The following is a 22,940-nucleotide window of genomic DNA, read 5'->3' on the forward strand; positions in this document are numbered from 1 at the left end:
ATCTTATACCCCTCACAGAGTGGCTGACTCTCCTCAGCTGGGTTGGGATCCTAAGAGTCATGAAGATGGTTAAAGGCTTGGGAAGTTGGAAGGGAAAAAGAAATGTGATTTCTCCAGCTTTTTGCCAATCCTTGTTGGCTGTTTCCCACTCACCAAAACAGTGAGAACATCAGAGGTTGGGGTTTGACAGTATTTTGAATAGTCTTTAAATGCAGTGCCAGTAGGAGAAGCATTCTCTAGATAAAAATAGACAACTCCAGGGCGCCTGGGTGGCTCAGTCAAACGTCTGACTTCAGCTCAGGTCATGATATCATGGTTGGTGAGTTCGAGCCTTGAGTCAGGCACTGTGCCGACAGCTCGGGAGTCTGGAGTCGGCTTTGGGTTCTGTGTCTCCCTCTCTCTCTGCTCCTCCCCTGCTCGTATGCGCACGCTCGCGCTCTCTCTCTCCTTTCTCTCTCTCTCTCAGAAACAAACATTAAAAAGAAATTTAAAAGAGACATTTGCAACTATGTGGATGGAACTAGAGGGTATTATGCTAAGCAAAATCAGTCCGAGAAAGACAAATATATGACTTCACTCATGAGGACTTTAAGATACAAAACAGATGAACATAAGGGAAGGGAAGCAAAAATAATATAAAAACAGGGAGGGGGACAAAACATAAGAGACTTAAATATGGAGAACAAATAGAGGGTTACTGGAGGGGGACTGGGCTAAATGGGTAAGGGGCATTAAGGAATCTACTGAAATCATTGTTGCACTATATGCTAACTAACTTGGATGTAAATTTAAAAAGTAATAAAATTAAAATTAAAAAAATAGATACAACTGTTTCCGATTCTGTGTCTCCCTCTCTCTCTGCCCCTCCCCCGTTCATGCTCTGTCTCTCTCTGTCCCAAAAATAAATAAACGTTGAAAAAAAAAATTAAAAAAAAAATAGATACAAACATTAGGGGTCTTATTTTTTATGAACTAGTTCAAACATACAAGAATAGATAATGTATTGAATACTATGTCCACCATCTGGCTGTGTCAAACCTTAACATTGTATCCTGTTTGTTCAGTTACTTCATTTCCTAAAAAGTATTCTGATGAACACAATTGAACCCCACCCCCCATTCTCCTTCTTCCTTGGAGGTTACTATTACTGAACTTAATGTTTTCATTCTTGTGTATATTTTTGTTTTTCATAATTTATTTCTGTGTGCATAAATAATATGTAGTATTGTTTTACAAGGCACATTTTTAAACTAGGTAAGTTATTGAGATCATTCTGCAACTTCTCTCACTCAGCTTTTGTATTGAGATTTTCTTTTGACATATACTTCTAACTTACTTGTTTTATTTGCTACATGGTATTCTATTTTATAAAAAAAATTATTCTTGGGGTGCCTGGGTGGCTCAGTCCGTTAAGCGTCCAACTTCGGCTCAGGTCATGATCTCATGGTTCATGAGTTCAGGCCCCACATCGGGCTCTGTGCTGACGGCTCAGAGCCTGGAGCCTGTTTCAGATTCTGTGTCTCCCTCACTCTCTGCCCTTACCCTGCTCCTGCTCTGTCTCTCTCCATCTCTCAAAAATAAATAAATGTTAAAAAAAAAAAATTCCCTTGTCAAGAAACATTTAGAGTTATTTATGATACTTTGCTATTATAAATAGTTCTGGACGGGGCGCCTGGGTGGCGCAGTCGGTTAAGCGTCCGACTTCAGCCAGGTCACGATCTCGCGGTCCGTGAGTTCGAGCCCCGCGTCAGGCTCTGGGCTGATGATGGCTCAGAGCCTGGAGCCTGTTTCAGATTCTGTGTCTCCCTCTCTCTCTGCCCCTCCCCCGTTCATGCTCTGTCTCTCTCTGTCCCAAAAATAAATAAAGGTTGAAAAAAAAAATTAAAAAAAAAATAGTTCTGGAATAAACACATTTTCCTTGTATAGATGAAAATTTTCCTTAAAGATTCTTTATTAGATACTTTTAAGTTCTCTAAAGTGCCTGAACCAGTTTACATCACCATCATTCCCCCAACAGCATGTACACATTTCTGTCTCATGTATCCTTGTCAACATTTCTCAAGTTTTGCTTTTTGCATTTGGATCTTTGATCTATTCAGATGTATTTTTGTGTATGGTATGAAGTTGAGATCTAATGCATTTTTTCAAATGAATAACCAGTTGTTCCAGAACTATTTAGTTGTATTACCCTCTCTGTTTATATATCAAATTTCTACATGTGTGTCAATCTGTTTCTGGGCTCTCTGTCCTGTTTGTTTGTTTCTTCATCAGTAGCTTACTGTGTTAACTACTGTAGCTTGGTAAGTTTTTACTGCATAGGACAAGTTTTCCTTCATCTCGTTCTTCAAAATTGTCTTGACTGTTCTTTCCTCTCCGATGTTTTGCATTCATTTTGAGATAAATCTGTCATGTTCTAATGGATACTGTTGAGATTTTTTAAAATTTTTTAAATGTTTATTATTCATTTTGAGAGAGAGAAAGTGCGTGCGCATGAGCCAGGAGAGAGGCAGAGAGAGGGGGAGAGAATCCCAAACAGGCAACTTAGGGCTCAGTCTCACGACTGGTGAGATCATAACCTAAGCTGAAATCAAGAGTTGGATGCTTAACCGACTGAGCCATCAAGGTGTCCCGAGATTTGTATTGTATTGAATGTGTAGATTAGTGGGGGGGTGGGAGGATACATTATTTTGAGTCCTCCAGTCCATGAACATATTCTACTTCTTCACTAATTCATGTCTTTGAATATACCCTCTAATATTGCTTTGTAATCTTCTCCACAGAAATTTTTCCTATGTTTAAAGCCTTTTTTTCTTAGAGACCTTACAGTTTTTAGTGCTACTGAATGTGATTTTTTTTCTACTACATTTCTGTTCTTCCTAGAGTGGTAATATATGACAACGTTGCTGAGCTCTTATTCTAAAAGCATCTGTCCTTTGTATTTTCTACATAGACAATTAAATTACCTGTAAATAAGGGCATTTTAAACTAATCATTCCCAGTTCTTACACCGCATACTTCCTCTGCTTAAGTTTTACTTCTTTTTTTTACAAGAACCCACAATCATACATAAAATCCTAACCTTCTGTCCATTCAGTAGTTATCACAGTGAGATATATTTGATTAGTTTCTACACTCCATACCTTTCTCTAGGTATTTATTTATCTGAAAATTTCTTTATTTTCATTCTTATAATCTATCTTTTCTCCAGTAAAGAGTATCTTTATTACTGTATATCTAAATATGGATATACAGTAAAACTTTGGATTGTTCTGAGTGTTCCTCAAGACATACAAACTTTAATAAATTTTAACTTGATTAGTAAGCGATGTCTTGCAATAGAAGTCGTAGTATGTGGCACCAAATGTCACATGATCACGACTGAGCCAGTGGTTCTTGAAATTCGTTTTGATATACAAGTGCTTGATTACAAGCATATTTCCAGAATGAATTATGCCCACAAACCAAGGTTTTGCTGTTTTTGTATAGATGCTCAGACTAGACTTTGAATCAGATGACTAATGTATTTTTATTCTAGAAAACTCTCAGCCATTTTTCCACAGCTTCTAGATCATTCCTTCCATTTGCTTCTTTTGGAATTCTCTTAGATGAACATTGGAGCTTCTCCATCTACACTTTTTTTAAAGCTCTATTTTCCATATTCTTTTTTTTTTTTTTTTTACTGTTTATTTACTTTTTGAGTGAAAAAGAGACAGAGCGGGAGTGGGAGAGGGGCAGAGAGAGAGGGAGACACAGAACCTGAAGCAGGCTTCAGGCTCTGAGCTGTCAGCACAGAGCCCCATGTGGGGCTCGGACTCACAAACAGTGAGATCATGACCTAAGCTGAAGTTGGACGTTTAACCGACTGCGCCACCCAGGCGCCCCTCTATTTTCATATTCTTTACCTCTAGTTCTGGTCTTTATTTGGGGAAGTTCTTTAGGACTCCCTTCCAATTTGCTAATTCTCCTTTTGATTATATGCATCCTGAAGTTTGTATCTCCCCTATAATTCATTTTAATTATTAATTTTTGCTTTCAGAATTTCTAATTATTATTTCATGTGTACTGAATTTTATTTCACTTCATTTCTGTTGTTTTGTTTTATAATTTTTTGTCCTTTTTTGTGGCTGTTACATCTGTTTTCTCTTTATTCATAATTGATATATATGAGGAAACCTTTGTTAGATTGTTTTTTAAAATGTTGCCTGAACTGAATTTGTGTACTAATTATTGTTGGCAGTTTTTCTAAGTCATTTTTCTTTTGTCTTCTGGAATTTCTGTCTGTAAACTTTGGGAGGTGGTTTTTGTCCATGTTATCATTCTCATTTGTTCTTTGCTCTCCACTTCTCTGCTCCCTCCTCATAGCAGTCTTCGAGCCCAGCTCAGCCTAAACTAACACAGGCCCTGGCTTTAGGTCTCCCCATCTTGCTTGGAGCACTTTCATTGCTGTTTGAAGCAACCTGAGGATTAAAGTATGATTTCACTTAACCCCATCTAACCCAAAAGTCTATAAATAAGTTTTTGTAGTAGTGTGTTGAGTGGTAATTGATGGTTGTACTTCATTAGGGACTTTGGATCCAAAACATGGGAGGCTACCATGATGGGGCTTTGTTCTATACCTTTCTTCTCGGCCTCCAGAGACTTTTCTATTCTGAGATTCTTTTGCTTGTCTTTATTTTACTTATTCACTTCCCCTGTGTTATGTTATTGTTCTGTTCTACCCCATCTCTGTTCCATTAAGAAATTTAGCTCAAGCATGACGTGACTTAGAGATTTTTGACAATTTTATTTTTATTTCTTAATATTTATTTACTTACTTTGAGAGAGAGAAAGAACACAAGCAGGGGAGGGGCAGAGAGAGAAGGCGAGAGAGTCCCATGCAGGCTCTGCACTTGTCAGCCCAGAGCCCAGCGCAGATCTCACAAACTGTGAGATCATGACCTGAGCCTGATGCTTTAACCAGCTGAGCCACCCAGACACCCTAAGAGACTTTTGGCAATTTTTTAAAGTTGGGCAGTCAAGGGTAAAAAAACAAAACAAAAAAAAAAAAACACACAGCTGAAGTGTATCTTTTTAATGTCTCCCTTTCCGGAAACTTTAATTGGCCTACTTGCAGTCAGAGTCAGGTTTATACTACAAACAGCCTCACAAGCCGTCGAAACATTAGGGACTTTTGAGAGCCGCAGGAATGTGTGTTTCAGGTAAAGACTGTCCTGAGCTCATTCGCATCTTTCTATGCTCATCTTGGTTAGTTCTGCTTTACCTTCCAGGATTTTCATTATATAGACATCTTGTTGCAAGTGTTTCCATTCCCTTCCTCTTCCACTCTGTACTTTGGTGCCCATGGAATATGAAATAGCGGGAAAATGACAGTCAGCCTTCTGGAACCAGTGGTTTCTACAAAGCTCTCTGATCCTGGATAAACCATAGATCCAGAGGTTAAAAGGACTGCTTATTAAGGTACTCACTGCTAAGTCCAGCCCACTGCCAAGGTTGGAAACATGATCTAGTCTCATTACCTGTAAAGTAGCCCTTAGTAAAAGTGAGGTTCTTCAACCGGTCTTAACTTTATGAACAAAATTTGTCATTTTTTCTTTAAATTAAGTACAGCAAACTTTAGAATCCGTGTTGACATTACATTGCATTCAATCCTAATAAAATATTCTTAGGGAGAAATACACTTTTCTATCTTTAGAGCTTATAATTTTGGGGGGTTTCAAAGATGTATATACCTACAAACTTTTGAATGTAACCATCTGGGGATTAAAGAGCTGGATTGAAGGAAAATGTCCTTATAAAACTTTATAGTCTTGGGAAGCTCTGATTTTGGTGAGTTTTATTAGAAAAGTAAAATAAGACATAACGCTTATTTTTTAAAAAGTTATATTCTGAATCTTTAAAATTCTGAATTCTAAAGTAGAAGGAATAAAACACTAGAACTTGTAGATGGTATCGTGATAGAACATCTACATGACCTTGTTGTAGATTTCCTAGGACACAATAAGCACTAATGATAAAAGAAACAATTGATAAAGTTGACTTCATTAAAACTAAAAACTTGTAGGGGCGCCTGGGTAGCTCAGTTGGTTGGGCATCCGACTTCGGCTTAGGTCATGATCTCACAGCTCGTGAGTTCGAGCCCCATATGGGGCTCTGTGCTGACAGCTCAGAGCCTAGATCCTGTTTCAGATTCTGTGTCTCCCTCTCTCTCTGCGTCTCCCCTGCTCGCTCTCTCTCTCTCTCTCTCTCTCTCTCTCTCTCAAAAATTGACATTAAAAAAATTAAAATTGGGGCACCTGGGTGGCTCAGTCAGTTAAGCATCCGACTTCAGTTCAGGTTCTGATCTCACGGTTTGTGAGTTCGAGCCCCGTATTGGGCTCTGTGCGGACAGCTCAGAGCCTGGAGCCCGCTTCGGATTCTGTGTCTCCTTCTCTCTCTGCCCCTACCCCACTTGTACTCTGTCTCTCTCTGTCTCTCAAAAATAAGTGAATGTAAAAAAAAATAATTACAATTAAAAACTTATGTTCAACAAAGGACAAGGTTAATTAAATTTATGTTACAGGCTGGGAGAAGATATTGGAAGCATGTATATCTGACAAAAAACTTGTATCGAGAATATACAAAGAATTCCTATAACTCCATAAAAAAGACAAACATTCGCATAAAAAGCGAAAGATTTGAACAGATGCTTAACAAGATAGAGGTATGGCCAATAAATAAGCACACGAAAGAGTTCTCAACATCACTAATTACTAGGAGATTTAAACCACAATGAGATCTCAGTTTCAGTTCTAGGTATTTTTGCCCTAAATGAAATTGAAAACCTATGTCCACGAAAAGAGTTGTACAAGAATGTTTATAGCAGCGCTGTATTCGTGCAAGTCTCAAAATGGAAACATCCTAGGGGGGTCCATCAACAGAATAAACGCATGGTCTCATCAAACACATTAGGGATAGTCCTGGATTGTATCTATATACCAGCAATTAAAAGGAGCAAGCTACTGATAAATGCAACGACATGGATGAATCTTAAAAACGTATTGGGAAGCCCAGACACAAGAACCTATACTGTATTATTCCATTTTTTTTTTTAAGTTTATTCATTTTGAGAGCGCATGCATGAGCATGAGTTAGGAGCAGAAAGGGGGAGAGAGAGAGAGAGAGAGAGAGAGAGAAGAGAGAGAGAGAGAATATATCCCAAGCAGGTTCCACGCTGTCAGCATAGAGCCCTACATGGGGCTCGAACCCACAAACTGTGAGACCATGACCTGAGCCCAAATCAAGAGTTAGACGCTTAACCAACTGAGCCACCCAGGCACCCCTGTAGGATTCCATTCTTACAATATTCTAAATTAGGCAAAACCAAGCTATGATGATACAAGTCAGATTAAAGGAATAGTGCTTGCTTAGTTGGTGATTAACTGGGAAGGGGCACGAGGAAACTTTCTCAAATGATAGAGAATATTCTCTGTCTTGATGAGATGTAGGTTACAGGGGTTATGAATTGTTAAAACGGATTAAACAGTACACTTAAAATTGTATAACATAAAATCTCTTTTAGATTTATTCAGAATGAAAGATGAATAGGAAATAGTGGACTAAAATGCACTACTTGTATGTGGAAAAGAATTTGAATATATATAACAACCTCTACATATCAGTAATAAGGCAAACATCTAAAAATGAGCATATATGAAAAGTTGGTTGGATTTTATCTTTAAACATGGTATTAAATGTATGAGGCCAGTTTGTTGTATGTTTTGTTTAAATGTTAGATGTTTGGAATTCAGAATGCTAGTCATTCCTCTTTTGGTGCATCACCAGCTAAGTGAGAAGAGCCACTTATGGGCCTCCTGACTGGCTCAGTCGGTGGAGTGTGTGACTCTTGATCTCAGGGGTGTAAGTTCCAGCCCAAAGTTGGGTGTAGAGATTCCTTAAAAAATTAAAAAATCTTCCAACAAATAAAGAAGAAGAGCCACTTAAGAATATTGGCAAATGTCATCGCTCCCCAATACAAATCTCTGAGAGAGGATTGGAGAACAGGAACAGCTCATTTCCCACTTTGTATCCTGAATTCAGATCCTGACCCCATTTACCTAGTGTATATATATATATATTTTTTTAGACTTTTTTTTTTTTTTAAGTTTATTTTTGAGAGAGAAAGCAAGTGTGCCAGTGGGGAAAGGGCAGAGAGAGAGGGGGAGAGAGAATCCCAAGCAGGCTCACACAGTCAGCACAGAACCCGATGTGGGGCTCAATTCCATGAGCGTGAGATCATGACCTGAGCCGAGATCAAGAGACACTTAAACCAACTGAGCCATCCAGGTGCCCCTATCCAGTATGCTTAATGAGTAAGCAGTTATATTAGAACCAGAAAATATGGTGAGCCCACTAGTTAAAAACAATCTCTCAAAGAATGTCACTTATAAGTAATCAAATTAGATTCTCATCCGTAGAGAGGGTTGACTGGGTAGGGAAAGATGGGAGGGGGTTAAAGGCAGTTCCCCTGTGGTGGATACCTTGTTTCACTGCAATGGTTTTGAGGAGGACCCTGTCTGGAAGACCTAAATGGATATTTTTTTTTCTGGGAGTAGTCTGAGAAAGCTTGTTCAAGTGCCTTTTACTGTCTGGATTCCGTTCAAGGAAACTGACGGCAGGGCTAAGCATACTTCCTGGAGGCTAGCTTTCCTTCCCCCAGACCTAGACAAAGTGGCTTCTGCCCCTCCGCCCCGCCTCTTATGTCCTTACTTGAGAGAATCCTGGATCCTTGGGTCAGGAGCCGAGCCAACCTGTGAGGAAAAGTTGGTCTTGTGGTACCCTCTGTGAATGGCTTATTTGTTGGGTTTTTCTAAACCTTGTTTCAGTGGCATAACTAAGGAATTGCGCAAATGTGACCCTACAGGATTTTGAAGACTTGGAGTTAGGCTTTAGTAGGCCTGCATGCATTAGAGTGATGGCCAAGAGCCCACTCCTGAGCGGGAGGCTGTGCTGTTGAAGATTGTGCGTGTGTGTCTCTCTCGCACGATTGTCATGGAAATGGATTACTTGTATATGAGGACAGCTATATCACACCTTTTCTTCACCCTGTTAAATGTTAGTACATACTTGGAAAAACCAGTGAGAAATTTTCAGCTTGCCATTGTCAGGAAATAGAACTTTGATACTTCTTCTGTATTGTATCAACAACTGCTAAATCACCCACCCACAACAAGTAGTTCACTTACAAACAACTTGGGCACATACATTTGTGGCAGAGTGATGAACCCTTAGTGCAGCCGGGTGAGCTTGCAGTTCGGGGTGCTGGTGGAGCTAGAAGTAGATCTTTCTTGCTTTCACTTAGCCAACTTTCCTGCATGCTCAGAAGGCTGATTACTTTGACCACAGTTCTGAACACTTCAAGGACCATGTGTCCCATGGCATAGGCGGGAGCTAGGCTTATGTGGGTAAAAATCACGATGTCCCTCTCTCTCATAGGTGGGGGAATTAATTGCAGAGATTCTTGGGTTCTTGAATTCCATCCCTGTATTCATGTCATATAATCTGTTTTAGACCTTAGAATACTCCCTGACTCTCTTGGGAGTCCTTGGGTTTTTTTTTTTCCCCCTTTCTTACCTTTCTCACTTGACATTAGTATCAGCCCTTGCTTGTGAATTTCCTTTCAGCGTGGCAGCAGGACTAATCTCCTGTCACTGTTGGGTAGAGACTATCTTTTCACTCTCTTTCAAAAACATTTCATTGGTTTTATTTTATTTTTTTTTATTTTTTTATTTTTTTTTAAATTTTTTTTTTCAACGTTTTTTATTTATTTTTGGGACAGAGAGAAACAGAGCATGAACGGGGGAGGGGCAGAGAGAGAGGGAGATACAGCATCGGAAACAGGCTCCAGGCTCCGAGCCATCAGCCCAGAGCCTGACGCGGGGCTCGAACTCATGGACCGCGAGATCGTGACCTGGCTGAAGTCAGACGCTTAACCGACTGCGCCACCCAGGCGCCCCTTCATTGGTTTTAAAATCCATCTTAAAATCTTATATCAAAAGCTCTAATGTTTTAAAAAAAAAAAGTCTTCCTAGTAACATTGCTTTCCTCAATCTAATCAAGAATACTTTTAAAAGCAGAAGTTAGGGTTGATGGGGGGTGGGAGGGAGGGGAGGGTGGGTGATGGATATTGAGGAGGGCACCTTTTGGGATGAGCACTGGGTGTTGTATGGAAACCAATTTGACAATAAATTTCATATATTGGGAAAAAAAAGCAGAAGTTAGAAAATGGTGAATGATTACAGCTGTTCCTGGAAGTCATTGTGTTCCTTAGTAATTACAGGTTGTAATCTTTGGCTCTATTTCCTTGACACTTCCATCAAATTGTGCATGGTTGTCTTGAATGTAATGAAATTCGGTCTTAGCAGAAAACTGCTATTGGCTCACAGATTCAGGAGCAGAGAGAGCCATGATGCTGATGTGGGAATGGGGATGTTTATACCCTTTGTGTTGACAGAAGTCCGTTTTGGGGATATGCCATGTGGGCTTTTCCCAAGAACATAAACAATTTAGCAATTAGAATGGAGTCGTGTGTGTGCTTGACAGTGAAACAGGACAGCATGAGTTCTCATCAGGTTAAATGCTTTATAGTTTCTCTTCACTACTCTTTTTCTACCTTGCTTAAGCTCAGGCTTCTTTTCTTTGGTTCACAGCTCTGAACTTGGGTGTTCAAAGTCTGTTTTTACTCCACCATTCCTAAGCAATCCACCTTTGGGGTTGGGTCTCTGCAGGGTGAGAAAGATTGGCAGAAATATGAGACCGCTCGGCGGCTTAAGAAGTGTGTGGACAAGATCCGGAACCAGTATCGAGAAGACTGGAAGTCCAAAGAGATGAAAGTTCGGCAGAGAGCTGTAGCCCTGTACTTCATCGACAAGGTGAGCATCGTCCTGTCACATTGCTTAACATGTTCAGCTTATCAAAGATGTGGAGCTTGTTTACTCCTCCAGGCCCTGTGCTAAGTACTAGAGAAGCACCAACCTCTGGTTGAGTAAGGAAGGTAGAAGTGGAGAGAGAGGCGTTCAGAGTCTACTGCTATCTGAATCTGCCAGAAATACTGTGACATTTTCAAATTCTTTTTTGACTATAAGCTACCAAAAAATTTTATTTTACATCACAGACCCAACACATATATATATATGTATGTATGTATATATATATATATATATATATGTGTGTGTGTATGTATATATGTATATATGTATACATATACATATAGGTGTTTGTGTATAACTGAAACAAAAGTTGCACAAAACAATGTTTAGCTTTCTACAAGGAGTGAATTCTGACATTTTAAATTGTTTCTTGTTTTTAAAAAGGGTGGTTATAACCCTTAAAACTGGTTAAACCACTAATGTATCACAACTACAGTTTGAAAGACTATGTTTTAAAAAAATTTTTTTTATTAAGTTTATTTATTTTGAGAGAGAGAGAGAGAGAGAGAGAATCCCAAATAGGTTCTGCACTGTCAATGCAGAGCCCGACATGGGGCTTGAACTCATGAACCATGAGATCATGACCTGATCTGAAACCCAAGAGTCTGAAGCTTTAACCATCCGAGCCACCCAGGCACCCCTGAAAGACCGTGAGGGAGGTCAGTTTGTCAGTATCTTTTAGAAAATTTTAGTGCTGATTAGCTCAAATTCTGAGTTATCTAAAAAATAAGCAAAATTAAGAGACTCGCATGTTGAGTCTGATTGCCCAGAATAGGAATGCTGCTTTGTTTTATTATTATTACTTTTTTATAAACTGAAATATATCTCTTTAAGTAAAAAATGCTGAGAGAGCCACTCTTTTTCTTTTCTTTTCTTTTCTTTTTTTAAATATTTGTTTATTTTTGAGAGAGAACACAAGCAGGGGAGGAACAGAGAGGGAGACATGGAATCTGAAGCAGGCTCCAGGCTCTGAGCTGTTAGCACAGAGCCTGACTCGGCTTGAACCCGTGAACTATGAGATTATAACTTGAGCCGAAGTTGGATACTTAACAGACTGAGCCACCCAGGTGCCCCTGCTTTGTTTAAAAAAAAAAGAAAGAAAGAAAGGAACAGGAAGGAAGGGAGGGAGGGAGAAAGGAAGGAAGGAGAGAGAGAGAGAGAGAAAGAAAGAAAAAAGAAAGAAAGAAAGAGAAAGAGGTTCTTTCCTCCATCCCCATTTGAGAGAACAGAATAAAGAGAAGCTTGGTTTTCTGAGAAAGGATAATACTATTTTGATTCTCTGTACTTCATTTATTTGAAGAAGCAGCACTAGTGTAGAATCCAGAATTCTCAGACCTTGCAGACTGATGCTCTGTCCCAAAGAGAATTGGGAGACTTATTTGGGTTTCTTGTAGATCCTGTGAGATTGAAGTATTTTCATTTGTTCTCATTTTTCCCTCCTCCCTGGACAGCTTGCTCTGAGAGCAGGCAATGAGAAGGAAGAAGGAGAAACAGCAGACACTGTGGGTTGCTGTTCACTTCGTGTGGAGCATATCAATCTGCACCCAGAGTTGGATGGTCAGGAATACGTGGTAGAGTTTGACTTCCTTGGGAAAGATTCAATCAGATATTATAACAAAGTACCTGTTGAGAAACGAGTAAGTTCCTGTGGCCTGTGCTCCCTTGCCTGTTTTTTCTTTCTTCCATTCAGTCATTCAACAGTTACTGAGTGCTTTTTGTATGCTCTGCATTTTGCTCAGCACTAGAAGAAAATGATTTGAAAGGGAGGGGAGAGGTGTTGTTGGTTGTCCTGTGTACCTCCTTTTAGTCCCTGTCCCTCACCTCCTCTGCTCCATGCTACCTTTCTGGGATTAGGGGGCCACATCCTGTAGTAGTATTCAACAGAGCATGCTGTAGAGAGTGGGCCCTTATGACAAATTTCAGCATAAGATTTAACTCACCATGTTGTAATGATTCAACCATGTTTTAGTATCCCCTGGTCATGTTGCACATTTGTCATTTTTGTAGCTTTGCTCAGCCTCTCCCCAACTCCTGACTGAGCAAAGCAGTAGCCTGTTATCCTCAAACCTCTGAGCCCACAGCTGAAGACGGTGCTGCAGGGCCCCCATAATCCAGTCCTTTAACAGCCTGATGTCTAATCAGGTAATTGGGCTTTGCTGGCTGTGGCAGTGGTCCGTATTAAATGAGGCTAAAGAAACATGACAAATATAATACCTTACCTTAGATTGGGTTCCATACTGGGGAGGTAGAGGACATCACTAGGTCAGCTGACCAAACTGGACCACTAAAGTATGTCCTCATGCAGATTTATAAAGTTGATGAGTACTGTGCATATGTAAGGCAGTATCTCTATCCTTAGAAAATTCTTGGAAATACCTTGAGGTATTTAAGGGTAAAGGACTATAATACAAGTACCCATAAATGGTTCAGAACAAACAATGAACATGTATATACACACACATAGAAATGGGGCAGACATGTGTACTATGTCAGTGGCAAATGACGTGTAAAATGGTAATAATGGGTGAATCTGGTAAAGGATGTCAGTGTTCCTTGTGCTTTTTTGTTTTCCAAGTTTTTGTACGTTTGCAATTATTTCCAAAGTAAAGGCTTTTCAAATAATAGGTTCTTCTATTTCTTTTAGGTTTTTAAGAACTTACAGCTATTTATGGAGAACAAACAGCCTGAGGATGATCTTTTTGATAGACTCAATGTGAGTGGACAAAGTGCAGTGGGTTGGAGGAGGGGCCAGAGCCACTCGAGCTCCTAAAGGAGAGGTTTGCCCAGGGGTGGCTTGGACTCTCCTCCTGTGCCATCCTATCCTAGACACACTTCCTCCCTCAGGCACATAGTGAATTCACGACCAAAGTCCTGAGACAGGTAGACAAACCCTGCCTTTTATCCTCTTCTGGCTCTTAACAGAGTCTTCTCTTGCTGGATGCCCAGCCACCTCTGCTGGAGACCAAAGCCTGATAGCTTATCATGGAAGGTCTTAATAGGGAAGGACACATTTGTTTTATTGGCCTGCTTAAGATTAAAGTACTTCATAGGGAGGTATCATGCAAGCCTGTAATTTGGAATTCTTCTTTTTTTTTTCTAACTTCTCACTGGCAAGGCAGTAGACTTGGCAGAGTTGAGATTGCACTGGCATAAATGTCCTAGGGCTTGCTTGCCAGAAGGGGCAGAGTGGTAGGGCTTTTACCTAAATCCCAATATACTCTGTGCCTTGTCTCCTCCAGACTGGTATTCTGAATAAGCATCTTCAGGATCTCATGGAGGGCTTGACAGCCAAGGTGTTCCGTACATATAATGCCTCCATCACGCTACAGCAACAGTTGAAAGAACTCACAGCCCGTAAGTATTGTTTGGCCAAGCAGTCCTGTACCCTTATTTGTACGTCCATTGCCCTTGCTCAGCTAGCTTAAGTCCTGGATCGGTTTTGCTTTTTCTCCCTAACTTTGTGACTGGAAACTTTTCCTTCCGTATCTCTAATAGAGAGCTGAGGCTTAGTTGTATAAACAGAAGGTCAGTGCTATTTCACCTTTCCTACCCCAACGTCAAGATTTATTTTCATGGAATGCTGACAGGAGCTTTTATTTGTTCTGAAAATGCCTGCATTTTATATTTTATATGTATGTTAATAAAGGTAATAGGATGAAAGTGCTATAATGTTTGGTTAAATTGGAGAGAACAAAGTTGTCATGTTATTTTGCAAAAGGAGAGCACATCCTTCCCCTGAAGTTTCTGCCATTTTTACCCCCTTAAGAGTTGATAGTATTCTCCTAAAAACTAGGTGCAGGAGGTATGACCAACATCCACAAACTTCTTTTTCTAGAGCCCAGCCACTGCTAAATTTCCTCTGTCCTCTATGTCAAATGGCTTTAGAATATAAAAGCCAGAAAATCCAAAGAGGGTATTTTGAGGGTCAGTATTTTGGGGTGGGACAAAGGATGCCATGTGACATAAGTAAAATATTCCTCCAATGACACTTTGAATTTTTCTTTGTAAAACAGATACCAACTTATGATTTTAAAACATAAAGCTTGTGATCCTTTTGTCTTGTCCTCCTCTACAGACATTTTCTGTTCCAATTCTACATTTTCTTCAGACTACATTGGGGGACAGGGGGTGGCCTTTCAGACAAGCTGATGACTTGACTCTCAGTTTTGACCTTGTGTCTCAGGAGAACTTGATCATCTTAGTGAGATGAGGGCTGGCAGAATCATGAGGAAGTGCTGGGGAAGCCATGTGGTATATTCTCCTCAGATATACAAACTAACTCTTTTATTGTCATGTTTCTTTCTTCACAGCTGATGAGAACATCCCAGCAAAGATCCTGTCTTACAACCGTGCCAACCGAGCTGTTGCAATTCTTTGTAACCATCAGAGGGCACCACCCAAAACTTTTGAGAAGTCCATGATGAACTTGCAGTCTAAGGTAATGTGGATCTGGATGGTGTGGTCGCAAAATGAAGGGAGCCACATCTGCTGTGGATAGATGATCTGCAAATAAGAGGCCTTCTGGGCTGGGATATGAGAAGGCCAGTTCTAGGTCTGTTCTGGAAGATATGTCCATGCTAAAGATAAACAAATGGAAATATGATAGGAGTTATCCCTGATGAAGATAACTGAGTATCAGGTACTCATTGTTCAGAAAGTCTATTTCCAACTTCGGCTCAGGTCATGATCTTGCGGTTCGTGGGTTTGAGTCCTGTGTCGGGCTCTGTGCTGACAGCTCAGAGCTTGTAGCCCGCTTCAGATTCTGTGTCTCCCCCCCTCTCTGCCCTTCCCCTGCTAGGCTCACATGCACGTGCGCACTCACCTGCTCTCTCTCAAAAATAAACATTTAAAAAAAAAATTTTTTTTTTTTTTTATTTTTTTTTTTTAATAAAGTCTGTATTCTGTGGACAGAACTCCTGCACTGGCCACTCTTCCTATTTTGAAAAGCTGAGTTTGATGTGTGCCCTCTTTTGAAATATTATTGTCCTTATTATACATGAGAATAATGGATATAAAGATGGTCTTCACCATTCCTTGCCACAGTCCAGAAATACAACTGTTTCTAAATTAGATTGCTTCAAATTAAAAAGATGATGAACAATGATATTTTATTTCCCCCTAATCCTAGCACAACTATTTTTATTTTTACACATTCCACATGACTCATATTTTTATGTAGCTCATCATCAAACATCTGTTGAATTCTGGCTGTGTGTCAGAGTTGCTGCCCTAGAGGGAGAGAGACATGCAAACAAGTAGATGCTATTCCTCTTCCATGTGCTTTTCTTCCTTCTGACTCTGTCTGGCACTAAACACTTCGGTGGTGAGCGTTTCTGTGTTAGCGATGGCTACGTAACTAATCCATTCCAACGTACTAACTCTCAGTGAGAACTGGCAGGTATTTCACTCTAGAACAGACACATAGGGTTGTCACAAAGGACCAATTATCCTGAAATACACTTACCAAGTATATTTTAAAGTCTGTGATGTGCTTCCTTATTAACTTATTAAGTAAGATCTGAAGGTGGGTCTAATAATCACTAAATTTCAAGGTGGGTCTAATAATCACTAAATTTCAAGGGTAGTAAAGAATACATAAACAATACTTAAGATTTCTGCAACAATTTTAATGATCCGGAAATATCTGTATTATATTGGTGGCGAATATATCATAGGTACTACTGATACTACTATGGTTTGTTGCCCACATTCATAATTGAAGACGAAATGATGAATTTCAAACAGGTTAGTGAAATTACAGATGTAATTCTTTTCCATCCACATTTACAGAATTCTGTACTAGGACAGGTGGAGTTTAAACATGACTTGTTACAGGGGTGCCTGGGTGGCTCAGTTGACTAAGTGTCCAACTTTGGCTCAGGTTATGATCTCATGGTTCGTGAGCTTGAGCCCCACACTGGGCTCTCTGATGTCGGCACAGAGCCCACTTTGGATCCTCTGTCTCTCTCTCTCATCTCTGCTCCTCCCCTGCTTGTTGTCTTTCTCTCTCTCTCTCTCTCTCTTAAATAAATAAATAGGGGCGCCTGGGTGGCACAGTCGGTTAAGCGTCCAACTTCAGCCAGGTCACGATCTCGCGGTCCGTGAATTCGAGCCCTGCGTCGGGCTCTGGGCTGATGGTTCAGAGCCTGGAGCCTGTTTCCGATTCTGTGTCTCCCTTTCTCTCTGCCCCTCCCCCGTTCATGCTCTGTCTCTCTGTCCCAAAAAAAAAAATAAACGTTGAAAAAAAATTTTTTTTAAATAAATAAATTTAAAATAAAAACTAAAAATGACTGCTATAAAGTGAGGCTCCATACACATTTTCAGGTCCATATATTTTCCTCCTGTTGAAATTTCTTCAAGATAAATACCCGGTAGTAGTATGTCTGGGTCAAAAGATACCCACAACCTACAGTTCATGCTACAGGTGCCATCTGGTTTTGCTAGAGGGATGCACATACGCACAGTAAATGAATATATACCCCTAGGCCTCTCAAATCCTTAGAATATATGGTTGGCAGGCAAAGAACCCTATAGGCCACCCATCCTAGCAGCTCCTGTTCGCTGCCACTCTGTTAAATGGTGGTCATGTGGAATCATCTACTCTCCCCGTGTTGTTGTTCCAAGCCAGAAATAAAAGCATGAATATTCAGGTGCTGTTTACCCAATTCAAGCTACCCATCCCCCTGGAGCATGAGGAGGTATTTTGTTGATCTTACTCTGGAACCACTGTTTGGGCAGCCCAGGGCCGCCTGCCAGACGAGCCCTCCGAGCCCAGGAACCCTCTCCTGTGTGCCCACAAAGCAAACACACGCCCCTGTTTGCCAAGTGAATCAATGGAGTCTTTGATGCTTTGAGAGAATTTGAAACAGCCTGCCAATTTAACATCCACGGAAATGGTTAAAAGATTGTGGTCTGTTAAATTTCTAGCCCAAGAAGAATCTAGCTAGTGGTGTCTGATGCTTTTGTGTATAGAATCAGTTCCTTCAGCTTGACTTTGGACAACATGGATGTTGGAAGTAAGCCATTCATAGTAAAATACATTTAATGATTCTCTCACAATGGTGGCCTCTGTTTCCAAACTTGGGCTATATGTGTATATTTAACAGACAATTCTAGGCTGAGAGCAACAGCCCAGACTGTGTTGAATCAGGCAAGTATTTATTTACTCTGCAGAGGTTCCCTCGACCTTGTAGGTTAGGAAAGGTAATAGCACATCTGAGGTTCTGCCCCCAGCAGCATGAGCTCCCTGGTTTGGGCTCTAGTTTCCTGGTGTTGCCTGCTGCTGTCCTTAAGCAAGAACTAAGAGCTTAGGTTTTCCAGAGGCCCTCCAAGTGTTCTATAAGCAAGAAAGGGTGGAATTGCTTGTTTCATCCTTTATAAACCGGGATTCCGTGAGATTTTATTTGGAAAAAAAAGCTCCATAGCTAAAAATGTTTTCAGACCTCTGTTTTTGAGTGATAACTGCTTTAATTTCCTTCCAGTCTCAGCTCCCTTTCATTTAAAATACAGAAGGCCAAAGCCAGGCTGTGCCATATATAGGTTTCAGCCGACTGGCTGAGCTGTTTAGCTTCCTGGGTTCCCTTGGGTATTCTCTCCAGTGCATCCTTTTTTCCTGAGAAGCTGGCAGCTCCTTCCCAGAGTGCTGGCAGAATCTGAGGAATGAGCTGGGTTCAGTAGATGCAAGGATCCTGTCTCAGCTTCATAAAGAGTTATCTCCTGCAGTATTTGTAGAAGGAAGGCTATAACCTGACACAGGATCCATTTAGTAAACAGTTTTCATCTGTAGCCCTCCTCCCAGGTGTCTAAAACTAAAGCGTTATGTGATCGAAAGATTGGCACTCACATTCCCAGTCCTGGCAGGTTCTGTAACCTGAGCTTTTGCATTAAGGGGACAGGCCCTGGGTCACTGCCTATAGAAGGATCACCGATTTCTTGAAGGGTCACTGAAGAACATAAGTGACGAAATAGCATTTGCATTCAGCAGTCACTGTGCATCTAATCTGTGCCTTCATGAAGCCACCCTGGGAGAGGGGGGAGGTTTATGTGGCATGCCACTGACATAGGCAGCCTGCCTGGTGGAGACAGCTTCTAGGTTTCATGTCTGATGGAGCTCTTTTCTCTCCGGGCTGATTTTATTTTATTTTTAAACCTTACTGTTCTTCCCCACCTAGATTGATGCCAAGAAGGAACAACTAGCAGATGCCCGGAGAGACTTGAAAAGTGCTAAGGCTGATGCCAAGGTCCTAAAGGATGCAAAGACCAAGAAGTATGTACCTGGTTGTTATGCAGAGCTGGGGACTGGTTGAGAGAAAAGCAGGGGTAATATCAGAGGCCCAGGGCCCCAGCTTTTCTAGAGTTTCTGAGTGGTATCTTTTGGAAATCTCTGTATGTATTTAGGGTTTTCCTGCTTTTGCTGCCCCTGCATGGCCGGGTGGGGTTGCAGTGTTTTTGTCCAGAAGCTAGGCCTGGTTCTTGATGACTTCCATTCTTCCAGGGTGGTAGAGTCAAAGAAGAAGGCTGTGCAAAGACTGGAGGAGCAGTTAATGAAGCTCGAAGTTCAGGCCACAGACCGAGAAGAAAATAAACAAATTGCTTTGGGAACCTCCAAACTCAATTATCTGGACCCAAGGATTACAGTGGCTTGGTAAGTAATCTTTGGGCCCTTCTTGGGGTCCTGCTGCTGGCTTGAGAATGTAGTGGAGGGTTCAAGAGCACTGTTGGCCTTCCCATGCCATCCCTTCACCTCATACTTGCAAGTCCTTTGGGAAATCCTTGCCTTTCTACTATGCACACTGCAACTGCACTAGAACATCTTCAGTGACCCTAAATGGTCAGTAATGTTGTTATACTGCCTTGGAGCGTGTTTTTGTCTGTTTTTAAAAGGCAGTTGCAGCCTCTACCCCTATGGAACTTTAGGACAAGAATAGGAACTCTTGGCCCTTATTAAAGGAAAAATCTAAAAGGAGCCCATCTATCTACACTTGAACAAAACTTTTCGATAAATTTTTTTTACAAATGAAGAAAGGAACAAGCAGGAAAAAAAAAGACTGCAGATCTGAGCAACGTACAGAGTTAGAGGGAGCTTATAACAAAGATAAATTCTCTATTGTTTGTGTCCGCTTTTAACCCCACAGTCATAAAATGACGTCCAAAATAAGTGAGTTTTATTTATTTTTTGGAAGATGCTTATTAATTAATGTGCATTTTTCTGAGCCTGACCTGCTCCTATGGGTCAGGGATTCCACCCGGCTCTTGTACCCTTTTTGCTCTTTTGCCCTGTTGGGTGCTAGAGGTTGAGTTAGATTGACGGGCAGTATGCATTGTGGTTGAGAGCATGGACACCAGAGCCAGACAGCTTGGGTTAACTTTTTAGCTCCATCTCACTAGCTGCATGACAAGGTAAGCAAATTACTCAACTCCCTGCATTAGGTTTTTTTCATTAGTACATCTGTAGTAGCATCTACTTTAGAGGTCACGAGCACATGATACTGTTAGAATATGTTTGGCATGTTCTTAAAATTCATTCTCAGCAGATGGACACAAAGCAAGCATATTCAGGTCCCTGCCCTGGGTCTGGGCTGTTGCTCCCTGAGACACTAATCCCCCTTTTTCTCCTTTGTGTACAGGTGCAAGAAGTGGGGGGTCCCAATTGAGAAAATTTACAACAAAACCCAGCGGGAGAAGTTTGCGTGGGCCATCGACATGGCTGATGAGGACTACGAGTTCTAGCCAGTCTCGAGGGGCGGGCAGGGTTCTGTGAAAAGGAACAGTGTGGTTTGGGGAAGGTGGATAAACTGTGAGCCTTGCTTACCCTCACAGCTGAGGGAGAGAGGCGGCAAGTCTTAACAAACGAACATCTTTGCGAAAAGATAAACCTGGAGATATTATAAGGGAGAGCTGAGCCAGTTGTCCTATGGACAACTTATTTAAAAATATTTCAGATATCAAAATTCTAGCTGTATGATTTGTTTTGAATTTTGTTTTTATTTTCAAGAGAGCAAGTGGATAGGAATTTGTCAGAGTTCTGCCAGGCAAATTCACTGTTTCACTGAAGCATTTGGATTCTCTTAGCTACTGTATACGAAGTCCGATTATATTGGTGCGTTTTTACAGTTAGGGTTTTGCAATAACTTCTATATTTTAATAGAAATGAATTCCTAAACGCCCTCCTCCCTCCCCCATTTCAGGAATTTAAAATTAAGTAGAACAAAAACCCAGCGCACCTGTTAGTGAGAATTGTCACTATCTATTGTCATGGGAATCAATTTTCATTAAACTTGAAGCAGTCGTGACATCGGCAGTGTTTTGGTTCAGACACCTATTCACAGAAAAGCATGATGGGAAAATATTTCCTGACTTGAGTGTTCCTTTTTAAATGTGAATTTTTATTTCTTTTTAATTATTTTAAAATATTTAAACCTTTTTCTTGATCTTAAAGATCGTGTAGATTGGGGTTGGGGAGGGATGAGGGGGTGAGTGAGTCTAAGGATAATGAAATAATCAGTGACTGAAACCATTTTCCCATCATTCTTTGTTCTGAGCATTCTCTGTACCCTTCATATATCCATCTTTTTCATTTTAAACCCAATCTTTCACTTGAAAGATTTTATTGTGTAAAAAGTTCCACGAGTCAATAATTTAGAGGAAAATGAGTATTTGGTCCAAAAAAAGGAAAAATAATCAAGAATTTAGGGCTTTTATTTTTTTCTTTTGTAATTGTGTAAAAAATGGAAAAAAAAACCATAAAAAGCAGAATTTTAATGTGAAGACATTTTTTGCTATAATCATTAGTTTTAGAAGCATTGTTAGTTTAGCGTGTGTGCAGAGTCCATTTCCCACATCTTTCCTCAAGTATCTTCTATTTTTATCATGAATTCCCTTTTAATCAACTGTAGGTTATTTAAAATAAATTCCTACAACTTAACGGAAACCTAGTGTCTGCCTCTTTGTTACACAAGGTCCCCGACCTGACTGGGGCAAAGTTGGGGTGGGGGGCGTTGGTGGGAGAGGGCAGGGCTCGGCTCTGTGTGGGATGTGCTCTCATTGCTCAGCTCGGCACTGGCGGCTCCCTCCCCAGGGGTTGGGTGGGGCCTGGAAGGGGCTGCACCTGTCTTGCTGCCTTGGGTGTGGGTCAGAGGGGAGCCAAAGTCCATATCCTAAGATAAAAGCGGGCCCAGGAAGTAAGGGAGGGTGCAAGAACTGAATTTGGAGCCCAGGGTAGGTATTGTTTATTGAGCAAGATAAAGTGAATGTATTTGGGAGACAGGCTTTCTGAGCATATTGGCCAGAAGCAGTAGGGAGCTTGTCTGGGTTTGCTTGTCTGGGTAAGCTTACAGTCAGGATGGCAGGAATTAAGGGTACTAAGCCAGTTAGGACACTGGATCCCAGAGGCCCAGCTGTAGGCTTCTCCTCGTGTTGATTGGTTAATTGAAAAAGCGTGGTCTGTGGCCACTCCCCAGGGCTCCTGTACCCACATTTGTAGGGTCCCTAAAAAATTGTTCCTTTCTTTATACTAGGTTACTGTTAAGTCTGGAATTTAGGGTGAAGAGAGAGCTTTCCTGGCCAAATGGAGCAGGAAGAAGATCAGTGGTCAGAATTGGCCACTTAGCCCTGGGCCCTCTAGCTTGCTAGCATGCATGCACAGGTATATTCTGGGAGGAGAGCCATCTCCTGGATGGTCTCTCAGCTCCCTGGGGCTGGGTGCTGGTCTGGTGTTGGCCCACTGCAGAGAACCCTGGAGGTGCTCCTTGGCAGCCCGCATTTCATCGGTCAGTGAGGGAGGTAGCATTCACCCCAAGAATAAAGGAGGTTATATACCGTCAGTGCGTTGGAGCAGATTACAACCACGTATTTTTTTAATCGTGTGGTGTAGAGGTAGCTAAAGCATTGAACATAAGAAATGGCAACAGAGGCTCTTGCAACACCTGATCAGTACACTGTACTTTATGGCTTGGGGGTGAGTGATGAGAACATGGG

At 41.0% G+C, this 22,940-nt stretch overlaps 1 protein-coding gene across 1 annotated transcript in view; it reads left to right on the plus strand.

Moving 5' to 3' along the window:
- The window catches only part of TOP1 (DNA topoisomerase I), a 96,989-nt gene extending 75,095 nt beyond the window's left edge, over positions 1–21,894 (plus strand). The window contains exons 16-23 of the mRNA XM_086702812.1: positions 10,764–10,907; positions 12,416–12,601; positions 13,609–13,677; positions 14,204–14,318; positions 15,275–15,402; positions 19,136–19,230; positions 19,459–19,608; positions 20,591–21,894. Of these exons, the coding sequence (XP_086558938.1) occupies positions 10,764–10,907; positions 12,416–12,601; positions 13,609–13,677; positions 14,204–14,318; positions 15,275–15,402; positions 19,136–19,230; positions 19,459–19,608; positions 20,591–20,693 (990 nt within the window). The 3' untranslated portion in view covers positions 20,694–21,894. The remainder of the gene's footprint in view (positions 1–10,763; positions 10,908–12,415; positions 12,602–13,608; positions 13,678–14,203; positions 14,319–15,274; positions 15,403–19,135; positions 19,231–19,458; positions 19,609–20,590) is intronic.
- Positions 21,895–22,940: the final 1,046 nt, after the last annotated feature.

The sequence above is a fragment of the Puma concolor genome, chromosome A3 (assembly GCF_028749965.1).
Source record: "Puma concolor isolate L17-30 chromosome A3, mPumCon1.1.hap2, whole genome shotgun sequence".
Taxonomy (NCBI): Eukaryota; Metazoa; Chordata; class Mammalia; order Carnivora; family Felidae; genus Puma; species Puma concolor.